The 12,008-nt window shown below is 40.5% G+C and overlaps 1 protein-coding gene across 50 annotated transcripts in view; it reads right to left on the reverse strand.

Annotated features, from left to right (window-relative positions):
- The window catches only part of TTN (titin), a 275,212-nt gene that overhangs the window by 187,629 nt on the left and 75,575 nt on the right, over positions 1 to 12,008 (reverse strand). For all 50 annotated transcript variants that reach the window (XM_053215372.1, XM_053215354.1, XM_053215355.1 and 47 more), the window contains 23 exons: positions 11,662 to 11,940; positions 11,282 to 11,560; positions 10,879 to 11,166; positions 10,475 to 10,753; positions 10,064 to 10,345; positions 9,685 to 9,963; positions 9,284 to 9,562; positions 8,892 to 9,170; positions 8,493 to 8,780; positions 7,966 to 8,244; positions 7,475 to 7,756; positions 5,948 to 6,226; positions 5,547 to 5,825; positions 4,450 to 4,728; positions 4,046 to 4,333; positions 3,609 to 3,887; positions 3,238 to 3,516; positions 2,849 to 3,127; positions 2,448 to 2,735; positions 2,034 to 2,321; positions 990 to 1,271; positions 443 to 721; positions 43 to 324 (listed from right to left, as the gene is read on the reverse strand). In XM_053215372.1, coding sequence (XP_053071347.1) covers positions 43 to 324; positions 443 to 721; positions 990 to 1,271; positions 2,034 to 2,321; positions 2,448 to 2,735; positions 2,849 to 3,127; positions 3,238 to 3,516; positions 3,609 to 3,887; positions 4,046 to 4,333; positions 4,450 to 4,728; positions 5,547 to 5,825; positions 5,948 to 6,226; positions 7,475 to 7,756; positions 7,966 to 8,244; positions 8,493 to 8,780; positions 8,892 to 9,170; positions 9,284 to 9,562; positions 9,685 to 9,963; positions 10,064 to 10,345; positions 10,475 to 10,753; positions 10,879 to 11,166; positions 11,282 to 11,560; positions 11,662 to 11,940 — 6,474 coding nt within the window. The remainder of the gene's footprint in view (positions 1 to 42; positions 325 to 442; positions 722 to 989; positions 1,272 to 2,033; positions 2,322 to 2,447; positions 2,736 to 2,848; positions 3,128 to 3,237; positions 3,517 to 3,608; positions 3,888 to 4,045; positions 4,334 to 4,449; positions 4,729 to 5,546; positions 5,826 to 5,947; positions 6,227 to 7,474; positions 7,757 to 7,965; positions 8,245 to 8,492; positions 8,781 to 8,891; positions 9,171 to 9,283; positions 9,563 to 9,684; positions 9,964 to 10,063; positions 10,346 to 10,474; positions 10,754 to 10,878; positions 11,167 to 11,281; positions 11,561 to 11,661; positions 11,941 to 12,008) is intronic.

Genomic DNA, 12,008 nt, shown 5'->3' on the forward strand with positions numbered 1-12,008 from the left:
GGCCAATTTGATTTTTTTCTCAGGTTTTACTTCGTTACTAACCTAGTACAGTCAAGACTGCTGAACATTCTCTCATTCCGGCTTCATTTTTGATTTGGCACACATATTTTCCAGAATTAGATGCTTCCGGGCTCCCAAGTTGGAGGGTTGCAACATTATCAATGAATGAAATCCTAGTGTTTTCACTCTCTCTGATGACTTCACCTTTATCTTTCAGCCAGACAACAGAAATTGGCTGGAAGCCTTCCACTACAGCCCGTAACTCAACAGGATCCCCAATAAGGGTTGAGGTGTCGTTTAGCTTTTTCACAAACCGTGGGGGTTCTAATGAAAGAAATTTGTGGTTAGAGAAAATAAAGAGACTCACAGCCACATAAATTATTAGTTGAGCAAGAAAAGATGAAAGGAAGAGGCATATGTTTTTGTGCCCATGTATACAAACCTTTGAACTTGACAGTGCAAACACATGTGTCGCTTCCCACCTCATTAGTAGCTTTGCAGTGATATTCTCCTACATCGGAGGCTTCAAGATTAAGGATATGAAGACTTGTATCAAAATTTTTTGAAGTGACTTTAAATTTCTTGCTGCTTCGAACTTGCTTTCGATCTTTAACCCACACCACTTCAAATGGGGGGGTTCCCGAAATTTCACATTGCAAGATAACATCAGAACCTTTAAGAGCTCCTACTGGAGAAGGCTTCTGAGTGAAAACGGGAGGTGCTACCAGAAGAAAAAAAAAAAAGAAGTTAAATGATGAGAATATTTGCTAGCTAAAAAGCAAAAAAATATTTTAGAATCCAGAATCATTAAGAGGGATTGGTGTGACCATATGACATTTACGCTAACAAACACCAGAAATAATAATTCGTAAAAACTAGTTTAAGAATTACAAGCAAATCCTCTTAATGAGCCTTTTTAGTTTGGAGCTCGTAACATTGTTGAGAAAGAATCAAATCAGAGGAAAAGAAAGATGCTTAGTGTGTCTAACCTTTAACAGTCAGGGCTGTGCTGCAGCTGGCATCTCCAACACCATTATGGGCCTCACAGATATAGTCCCCACTGTCCTCAGTGCTGGCTTCATTGATGGTAAGCAATGCCACAGAATTAACGAATGACATGTTGTATTTCCAACTTTCATGAAGTTCACTGTCGTTTCGGAACCACAAAACTTTGATTTCTGGGGAACCACTTATTTTACATTCCAGTTGGATGGGTTCTCCCTGCTTTGCAATTTTTGAAGCTTCTAGTTTCTTAACAAACTTGGGAGGTTCTAGTAAATCAAAGGAAAAAAATAGCTTATGTTTGCAGTTGAAGATCTCACAAACACATATTTAAACTGGTCACTGGTTTATGAAGAATATACTTCCTGATAATTTTATGGTAACATGTTATCTTTTCTATAAAATAAGCTTTTAATAGAGGGTTTAATTGTTAAGTTTATTTTTGTAGTTTGATATATAAACTGAAACATATAAGTTAATGTATTATAGACGTATTTGATCAAAATTTAGTAATGATAAATCAGAATGCATATGACAAAAGTACAAAAAATGAGAATGGACAGTTGAAACAATATTTAACAAATTTCAATTAAACACTATTTGATAGGATCACACTTAGAGATAACACCGATTTAAAGAACAATATAAAGACAAAACAGGGGCGCCTGGGTGGCTCAGTTGGTTAAGTGTCCAACTTCAGCTCAGGTCATGATCTCATAGCTTGTGAGTTCGAGACCTGCATCAGGCTCTGTGCTGACAGCTCAGAGCCTGGAGCCTGCTTCCGATTCTGTGCCCCCCTGTCTCTCTCCCCTCCCATGCTTGCTCTCTGTCTCTGTCTCTCTCAAAAATAATAAACATTAAAAAAAAAAAGACAAAACAGAACATTGATTAATGTTTTCTTCAACACTAATATACGTTCTAACATGACCCGGTTAGTTTACCCCCCAAATTTAAAAGCTAAAGAAACTTTTAGAAGACAAGTACGCAAATGTGGGAAGGAACAGATTCTGGTAGACACCATATAATGATACCTTTTACACTGAGTTGAGCTGAGCACATGTCTTTGCCAACATCATTGGTTGCTTGGCAAGTATATTGCCCGGAGTCCCCTTTGCCTACTTTAAGAATTCTTAAATGGGGAGTGTTTCCCACACATGTGATAGTATAATTTCCTCCAGGACGTATCTCCTTGTTGTCTTTTGACCAAGTGATTCGCATTGGTTGAGCACCAGTAACATGACACTCAAAGTCAGCACTTTCCCCAGCAATGACATCTATAGATACAGGCTTGATGTCAAAGAATGGAGATTTCTTAGGTTCTGGAAAATGAAAAGAAAAGGCAATGGACATTTTGTTTTGTTTTACTTTTTTCATTGGCCATTTCTCCTCTGACAATGAATAAGAAGTCATGGTTCGCAAAGAGAAAGATTAACGTGGGAACAAACCTCTTGCCGTCAGTCTAGCACTAGAAGATGCTGTTCCAAGTGGGTTAGACGCTGAGCAGGAGTACTGGCCAGAGTGGCTCAAGTCAGTTTGCAAAATTTTTAAAGTTGCCACGTTATCTACAAATGACATCTGTAGATTTTCATCATCTCGTAAAAGTACCCCATCTCTATACCAGCACACTTGGATGGGTGCGGAGCCATTTAGTCGACAAGTGAGTGTAACTGGAAGCCCAACAGTTTGTTCGATGTCTTTCAGTTGTCTTGCAAAGGAAGGTGGGAGTTGGCGCTCTGTAGGAAGACAAGCAATACTGGAGTCATTAGTAGATGAAGTGAAAATTTCTCCACAAAGATAGAAGAATTAAGATTTCAAATTTTCTTGATTTCTAAAATAATATCATCACCTTGAATTCTGAAGACAGTCTTAGACGAAGCAGTTCCTATACTATTTTCTGCTTTACAGGTGTACTCTCCACTGTCGTTAATGTTCACTTTGTTAAAAACAAGCGTGGCCACATTGTTTGTAAAATAGGTCCTGTATTCAGGAGTTGGCCGTAACTTGGTGTCTCCTTTGTACCAAGACACTGTGATTTCTGGTGTCCCAGCAACTTGGCATTGTAAAGAAACTGAATCTCCAACGGATGCCTCCAGAGGCTCCAGTTCCGTAACAAAATAAGGTGGTTCTAAAGAACAAAGGATCGCAATCAGCGACTAGAATTAAAGAAAACCAAACAAACCCATGCTTCGTGTTACCTCAATGCCAATTATTAAAAGAGAGAATAAGACAACACACCTAATGTCGATACCAAAGCTTTGCAAACATCCTTCCCTGCCTCATTTTCAATTTCGCAGGAGTACTGTCCCGCGTCTCTTTTTGTGCTGTTCAGGATTTCTAGGATGCAAGTTTTCTCTGTTGTGACTATGCTGCATTTTTCAGATGGAGTTATGTCAAAACCATCCTTTTTCCAGGTAACTGAAATTGGAAGGGTTCCAGTATAGGTGCTCTCCAGAATTATGGACTTCCCTGGTTCCACAGACTGATCACTTAACCTCTTCACAAACGTAGCTGGTTCTGGTGAGTGACAAAGCATAGCAATCAAACACAGTAAAAGCACAAAGATGTCAATGTATAAAGAGTAGGAAGAGAAATGCACTTGAGCAAACCTTTTACAAAGAGGCGAGTAGTGCAGGATGTTTGGCCAGCACTGTTAGAAACCACACAAGTATACTCCCCACTCTGAGAGATGTCCACATTAAATAATTCCAGTTCTGCCACAGTGTCTTCAAAATAGATGTTGCACTGGTCTCCTCTCACCAGTTCCCTGGCACCTCTGAACCAGCCCACCTTGAACGGAGGGGATCCTCTAATAACGCTTGTGAAGGTGACGTTTTTGCCTGGTAGTATCTCCACAGGTTCAGGTTCCTTCACAAAAGACGGTGGTTCTACATAGACATGGAGGACAGTGAAAAGAGCCTATAAGCTTCTAAGCTGCAACTTTGAATCAAAGACAAAGAGCACTTTTGAAGGTGTGTCAGATGCGTGCCTGGATGTGCACCCAGAGAGGAATCTGTAAGAAACGGTTTGCATCTATAACACTGACCTTGTACGGCCAACACGGCACGACACTCATCAGACCCAGCGGCATTCGCAGCCACGCATGTGTAATTGCCCATATCTGAGGAATCCAGAGAATTCAGCTGCAGCGTGCAGACATTATCTGAAAATGTGGTTTGGTACTTTGCTCCACTGACAATCTTAGTTCTCTCATGAAACCAGGCAACAGAGATAGGTGATGAGCCAGCTACTTTGCACTCCAAGATGCACGAAGTACCCAGCACCCCAGCGGTATCTCTCAGTCTTCGTGTGAAAGAGGGAGGGACCATTCGGTCTGTGTGAAGAAAGGCAAGAGACTCATCAGGATTTAAAAGAGCAGAAGAGACTTGAGAGAAGGAAACCGGTGAAAGGAATTCACACATGCAACATGGGGAACGGATCAGAACTAACCTGAAACATCAACCACAGCCGTACAGCTGCTTTTTCCAACATTATTTTGCACCTGGAAAGTGTATGTGCCTGCGTCTTGCCTTTCAACAGAGAGAATCTTTAAGGAAGAGATTTTGTTGTAGAAGCTAAATTTGTGTTTTTGGCTGCTGGTCAACAGCTTTCCGTCCTTGTACCATTCAACTGAGAGTTCGGGAGTGCCAGCCACCTTACACTCCAGAGTGCACGTTTCTCCCACGGTCACCGTCATTGGTCCTGCCTTCTCAACAATGACTGCAGGCTCTGAAATAAAACGTGACAGCCATCTGTCAAGTTCCATTACCTTAACCATGCCTCTACTCTCAAATTCGCTCACATTGTTTCTTCCAGTGGTGTGGTTATGTTAGGCTCTCTCTCTAGACCTCAAAATGTGATTCCACAATTACGTGCTATCATGAAATTATGGGAATTATTAAGAAATGTGCTTGTGCACTAGTTGATTTCCAAAGCAATTCAGATAATATACATTAGACAATGTGTATTGATTTGCATTTGACCCTCTTTAGAGCAAAGGATTCATGTTATTATGAATTGATATTCCTGCTTTATTTTTTTTAAGGTTCTAGAGCCAGTTTTTTTTTTTTCAAAGTTGTCATCCAAACAATTGCTAAATTGTTCAAAGATGCAAGTGGAAGTCTTTCCTATCAAACTTTGATCTTGGGAGTTCTTGTAAGCTTTAACAACCAGTACTTTGGAACCAAAATTTCTTTGTTGCATATGCCGGCTCCCAACAGTTTTCATGCTTAAGCAAAAGAGAGTCATGATTGCATCTGCTAATCCATCAAGAAAAGTAGTAGGTAAACAATCAAACAGATAGCTAATTTTTGTCAGGATCACAGAAATAGGAAAGAGTGTTTAAAAGATCAATTAGGGGAAAAAAAAGAAGAAGAAAAAGAAGAAGGTCCATTAGGTCCTTTCTCTTAAACCTTTCAAATAAGAAAGTATTAGTATCATTCTAGAAGAAATTCAGAACAAGAGATTCTACTAGTGACTCTCAGTAAGTCTTCTCAGTGTTTGGCCCCACCTTCTACCAGGGGACCATCATACTGTATTGTACCAACCTAAAACAGTCAGCGTGGCCATGTTTTCCCTCATTCCACCATCATTCTTGATTTGGCAGATATACTTCCCAGCATTAGCTGGTTCTGCTTTTGCAAACTGCAGAGTTGCAACATTTTCTACAAATGTAATTCTGATGTTTTCACTTTCTCTGATCACTTCTTTCTCTTTAAGCCACTGGACAGAAATAGGCTGGGCTCCTTCTATGGATGCTTGTAACTCAGCAGGCTCGCCAGCCACAACGGTGAGGCTGTTCAGTTTGGAGACAAATCTTGGTGGTTCTGAACAGGGAAAGATGGGTGGAGACTGTTGAGAACATTGTCCAGATAATGGAAGAGAGAGAGAGGAAATAAGTGTTGGGCACATTCCTGCCATTTCCACCATGTGCAGGAAATACACTTACCTTTCAATTTGACAATACAAATGCAAGTATCACTTCCCACTTCATTCCGTGCCTTGCAGTGGTATTCACCAATGTCTGAGGTTTCAACATTGAGAACGTGAATACTTGCATGGAAATTTTTGGAGGCAATCTTGTATTTCTTGCTACTTCGCAGTTGCCGCTTGTCTTTGTACCATATCACCTCAAATGGCGGTGTTCCCGAAAGTTCACACTCAAGACTGACTTCGGTATTTTTAAGGGTTTCTACTACAGGCGGGAAGCTGCTAAAAACAGGTGGTTCTGTAGAAAATAAGAATTTCTAATGAATTGGGCTATTTAATTCCATAGAATATACTTATTTCTTTGTTTTTAAGTTGGAAGAAAGAGTCAAGATACTGTAATGGGTAACATCAGCCTTTGTAAAATCACTCCGCTTCCTTGGGAGAGAGCTCAGACTAGACCCCCTAGATGTCTTTCCAAAACAGCTCAACTTCTATCTACCTAACCTTACTAATTTATCTTGGACTATAAGGATTGATGCAAAAGTTGTAAAACAAAAACCAAACCCAAGTACCTTAACTAAGATGATTTGCATGAGGTATGGAATCCTGACTTCAGGACTGAAATTTTTTGTATATGCTCTATAACCAAGATACTTAGAAGCCACCATGATGTCTGTGATCTAATCTTCCATGTCAACAAATGTTATTGAAATAATTGCCTCACACCATGACAGACTTGGACTTTGTGATAAAAATATTGGAAAATGGCTGCAGAAAACTAGTACTAAGAGTATAGTGGTATAATTTTTTAAAAAAATAAGAACCAATTCTAGAGAGAGAGAAAAATATATAATTTTCCTCTTTTAAATGTAGGGTTAAACCCATATTGCTTGTACCATATATATATGGAGTAAAATATTGCTTGTTATTTTTATTTAAAATTTTTTAAATGTTTATTCATTTTTGAGAGGCAGAGAGAGACAGAGTGTGAGTGGGTGATGGGCAGAGAGAGACAGAGACACAGAATCCGAAGCAGGCTCCAGGCTATGACTTGTCAGCACAGAGCCTGACGCGGGGCTCGAAATCACAGATGGTGAGATCATGACCTGAGCTGAAGTGGGACACTTAACCGCCTGAGCCACCCAGGAGCCACTAAATATGATTTGTTATTAATGATAAAGATTATCATGAGGATGATGATCCATTCATAAGGTTATTGAAGGCAAAAATTAATTTTAAAATGCCTACTTTTTTTTTTTTGGTATGTTTGTGAAACATCAAATTTGAATTGCTTGGCTAATGTGTTGAGGTGATCAGAATTATGGCACTGGAATAACATGAAAAATATCCCAGAATGATTGGCTACGTGTAAGCAAATCTTAAGAAGAAATAACATCTGAAAAGGGAAGTAATTTTAGTTTGGGAAAAGAGTCTATGATCTTAAATGGAAGCTAAAATGACAGTAAAAGAAAAAAAGAGTTCTGCTACAGCAGGGAAGAAGAAGGTGGTTTTTAGGTAACGAGGAACAGAAGAAAGAGATTTCTACCTTTTACGATAACCTTGGTACTACAGCTTGTGCTGCCAGCAAGATTCTGAGCCTCACAAATGAAATCCCCACCGTCCTCAGTACCGAGATTGTTCATCTGTATGACAGCCACTGAGTCAATGAAAGTCATTCTGTATTTATCACTGGCTTGGAGTTCATGTTCATTTCTGTACCACACAACTCTGATTTCTGGGGATCCGGTTATCTTGCATTCAAGTCGTGCCGAGTCACCTGCTTTCACTATCTTGGATGCGTCTAATTTCTTTACAAACTTTGGTGGTTCTAGAGAGTGAAAGAAAGAGGAGATTATGGGAAAATCGATATAAATAACAAAAGCCACGTTAGGTAATATGTAGGAAAGAGGAAAAGATGAACAATGCCCGGCATAATACAGTGCACTGTTAGAGAGAGGTGTACTTTCTTGATTGGGAAGATGCATTGTACAGAAAGGAGCCAGAGGTCAGACACATAAAACAATCAAACTTGCACACCTGTCACAAGCAACATTGTAGTACAAGAGTCGCTACCAACATCATTGGTAACTTGGCAAGTATATTGTCCAGTCTTGGAAGCATCCACCGAATAGAGATTTAAGAAGGTAGTTGACCCTTCCAAGCCAATGAAACATGTAGGTCCAGAGGCAAGTTCCACATCATCTTTAAACCACTTTATTTTAAATGGTGGTGTTCCTTTCAGTACTGCTTTAAATTCTACTGTAGAATCAGGTATTGCTTGTTGTCGCTCAGGTTTCACTAAGAAGCTTGGTGGTTCTATAGATGTTAAGAGAAATATATTTAATTAGATTCCTTGTAAACTATTTTGACAGTCTTATAGACATATAAGAAAACATTTCTGAAAAGAGGTGATGACCGTATATTTCTTGAACTCAATAAATATGAATATGTAGCTAAAGAAACAGAATTATTAAGACTTTTAGCTATAAAGAATACAAGGTAAGCGTGGTACATTTAAAAAGCAATCACAAAGAAGAATCAAGAAGAGGAAGAGAAGTTCTAACCTTTAACAGTTAAGATGCCACTGCACGCATCGTCTCCTGCTACATTTGAGACCCTGCATGTGTAATTTGCAGTATCTTCTAATTCCAGATTATTGACTTCCAGTGACACAGTGTTTTCATGACAGACAAGTCTGTATTTTGCACTTGTAGATATTTCTTTTCCATCCTTAAACCACTGAGCACTAATAGGAAGTGAGCCAGAAACCTTGCACTCCATACGTATAGAAGAGCCCAGAACCTTATCCATTTTGGTTAATTTTTTGGTGAATGATGGAGGAATATTTTCATCTATCCAACACAAACAGCAAAACACATCCATCAGTATGTTGCCATTTGTTTACAAAGGGCATTAAATAGTAGAAATAAGGAAGAGAAGCCAACTAGTGCCAAAATACAAACCTAGCACTCTCAGGTAGGCGTCACAGCTGCTGCTTCCAAAGTCGTTTTCCACCTTGAAAGTATACTGACCACTGTCTTGCTTCATTACCGACTGAATCCTAAAACTGGCCACGTTATTTTCAAAACTCATCGAAAAGTATCTACTGGGCACAATTTGTTTTCCATCTTTGAGCCACTTCACTTTGAGTTCTGGTGTTCCAGCCACAACACACTCCAGCGTGACTGGGTCTTTCTCAGTAACGTCAACAGATTTAGCTTTCTCTAGGATTTGAGCAGGTTCTGCAGTGAGAATTAAAAATGCAAATTAGTTGCATTGATAATTCTACGAGAACTAAGGCGTGCTTGTGAAATTGTCCCCACAGACTAAGTTCTCAAGAGAAAGGCTTACAAACCTTGCACTAAAAGGAAAGCATAACACCTCTCAATTCCTGACTCGTTCTTGGCTTGACACGTGTATCTTCCGCTGTGCCCATTGTCCACAGCCCGGATCTGAAGTGTGGCCACATTGTTCACAAATGAAATATGAACGTTATCATCTTCATTGAGAATGTGATCATCCTTTAGCCAGGTTATGGAGATGGGAGGAGCACCCGCCACGGTACTCTGAAAGGTGGCAGAAGTTTTCAAAACAGTAGTGACATTCTCTATCTTCTTAGTGAACGACGGTGGTTCTGTGATGGAATCAGACAGTGCGAAAAGAAGAGGGATATTTGAACTTCTCCTCGTAATCATAAAATTAAAGAGCATTACCAAATTTCTGCATGGTAGCCTGCTTCTCGTGTGCATGACTGACCTTTGAGGGAGACTCTAGTACTGCAAGAGCAGCTGCCGCCTTCATTGGATACAATGCACTGGTATTCACCAGTGTCTGAAGGGTCACATTTGGTGATATGGAGGTTAAACACAGATACTCTGCCACTTAGGGTGTACTTTTTGCTGCTTCGGATTTCCTTGTTATTCTTCAGCCACGTGACTTCAAATGGAGCGGTTCCCATCACTTCACATTCCAGCTCCACATCGCTGTCTTTCACTACTTCCACAGGCTTCAGCTCCCTGATAAAGGTGGGAGGTTCTAAGGATTCAAAGGGAAGACAGAGACTGGCTTACTCAAGGGAAGACCCAGGGCCTGGCTGGCAGCACAGCCCAAATGGAAAGGAGATCCGGTCACAAACCTTTCACTTTTAATTCAATGCTGCAGCTTGCCGTGCCTGCATCATTACGGGCTTCACAGACGTAAGTCCCGCTGTTTTCTACCCTAGCACCAGAAATTTGGAAAGTGGCTAAACCATCGATGAAGGAAATGCCATGTTTCTTAATGGCCGTTATTTCATTCCCATCCAGATACCAAGCAACTCTGATTTCAGGAGTGCCTGTTATTTGGCATTCAAATGTTGTAGACTGTCCATTTCTCAGCACTAATACAGGGCTGGGCTTCTTAATGAATTGAGGAGGTTCTAAAGATGGGGAAAAGAGTGTGATGTTGAACATTTTTGTAAAACAAAGGCCAAAATCGCTTTCTTAAGCCTCTTCCCTCCCTCCAGGAAAAGCTAGACAAGCAAGAGAGGTGTATGCAGAGATCAGACCTTTCACAAAGAGAGTGGCTTTACTGGTTGCTGTGCCAACATCATTGCTAAGTTGACAAATGTAGGTCCCAGAGTCAGCAGCTTTGGCTGAAAAGAGCTCCAGAATGGTGGAGGTGTCATCCTTCCAGACTGAGCGAGCCGCTCCCGAGTGCAACTCTTTGTTATCTTTAAACCACTTTATCGTCATGGGTGCAGTACCACCCACAAGAGCCTTTAACTGAACCCTTGCATTGGGGTTGACGTCTTGTGACTGTGGCTTTTCCATGAAGTAAGGGGGTTCTGGGATGAAAGAAAAAGGAGTAAAAAGAGAAAGGCAGGTTTATTTTGGAATGGAGCAATAAGGGTGCGAATTAAGAAATGAGAGAGCAAGAAGTTCTTGATAAGTGGAGATAAAAAATGCCAACCTTTGACTGTAAGATGGCCACTGCACTGGTTGTGTCCTGCCTTATTAGTGGCAGAACAAGTATATGTCCCACTGTCTGAACCTTCCAGCTGACTGATTTCCAAGAAGGCAGTGTTGTCATGAAAAGAGAATTTGTATTTCTCACTAGCTGATATTTCTTGGTCGTCTTTGAACCATTGGATGCTTATGGGATGGGACCCAGCCACTATACACTCTAGGTCAATGAAAGACCCTTTAATGCTGTCCATTTTCTTCAGCTTTTTGGTGAATGAGGGAGGTATGATAAGATCTATGCAATGAAAAAGCAGAAAACAACAAGAAAAGTTAGGTCAACCCAGCAATCTGCATTTTCTCTGAAACTGTAAGATGTGGAGGAGCACAGGATACTCCGTTTCAATACCAACCTAATACATTAATTCTAGCTTTGCAGCTGCTTCTGCCAACATCATTCTGGACCTCAAAAGTGTATTCTCCACTATCTCTCTTTTCTGTAGAAATAATCTTCAGTACAGAGACTGTGTCACTGACGCTGATTTTGTATTTTTGGCCCAGGGTCAGCTCTTGGCCATCTTTAAACCATCTGGCTGTAATCTCCTTGGTCCCTGAAAATTTAACCTGCAAAGTGGCTGGGTCTCCTTGGGTGACATCTATAGACACAGCCTCCTCGGTGATTGTTGCAGGTTCTGTAGAAAACAAAGGGATAGGTGTGGGTTGTGAATCACTCTGCTAAAAGGCTTACATCTGCATTAGTTCCTAAAACCCATGGCAAACTTTCTGAACCGACCTTTAACTGAGAGCAGTGCAGAACATCTTTGTATTCCTGCATCATTTTTGGCCTGACAGACATATTTCCCATCATGCTTGACTTCAATGCCACTGAGGTACAGACTAGCCACGTTGTTCTCAAAGGTCATTCTTATATTATTGTCTTCGGTGATTTCATCGTTGTCTTTTAACCAAGTCACCGTGATTGGCAAGGAGCCCTTCAGAGTGGCCTGGAAGGCAGCCGTGCCTCCTCGAAGGGAGCTGGTACTCTCGATCTTCTTTACAAAGGTTGGAGGTTCTAATAGAAGAATAATTCTCAATCAATGTCAGCTTTACACCAAAACTAGATTTTTTTTTTTTAAAGAA

The sequence above is a fragment of the Acinonyx jubatus genome, chromosome C1 (assembly GCF_027475565.1).
Source record: "Acinonyx jubatus isolate Ajub_Pintada_27869175 chromosome C1, VMU_Ajub_asm_v1.0, whole genome shotgun sequence".
In the NCBI taxonomy this organism is placed as follows: Eukaryota; Metazoa; Chordata; class Mammalia; order Carnivora; family Felidae; genus Acinonyx; species Acinonyx jubatus.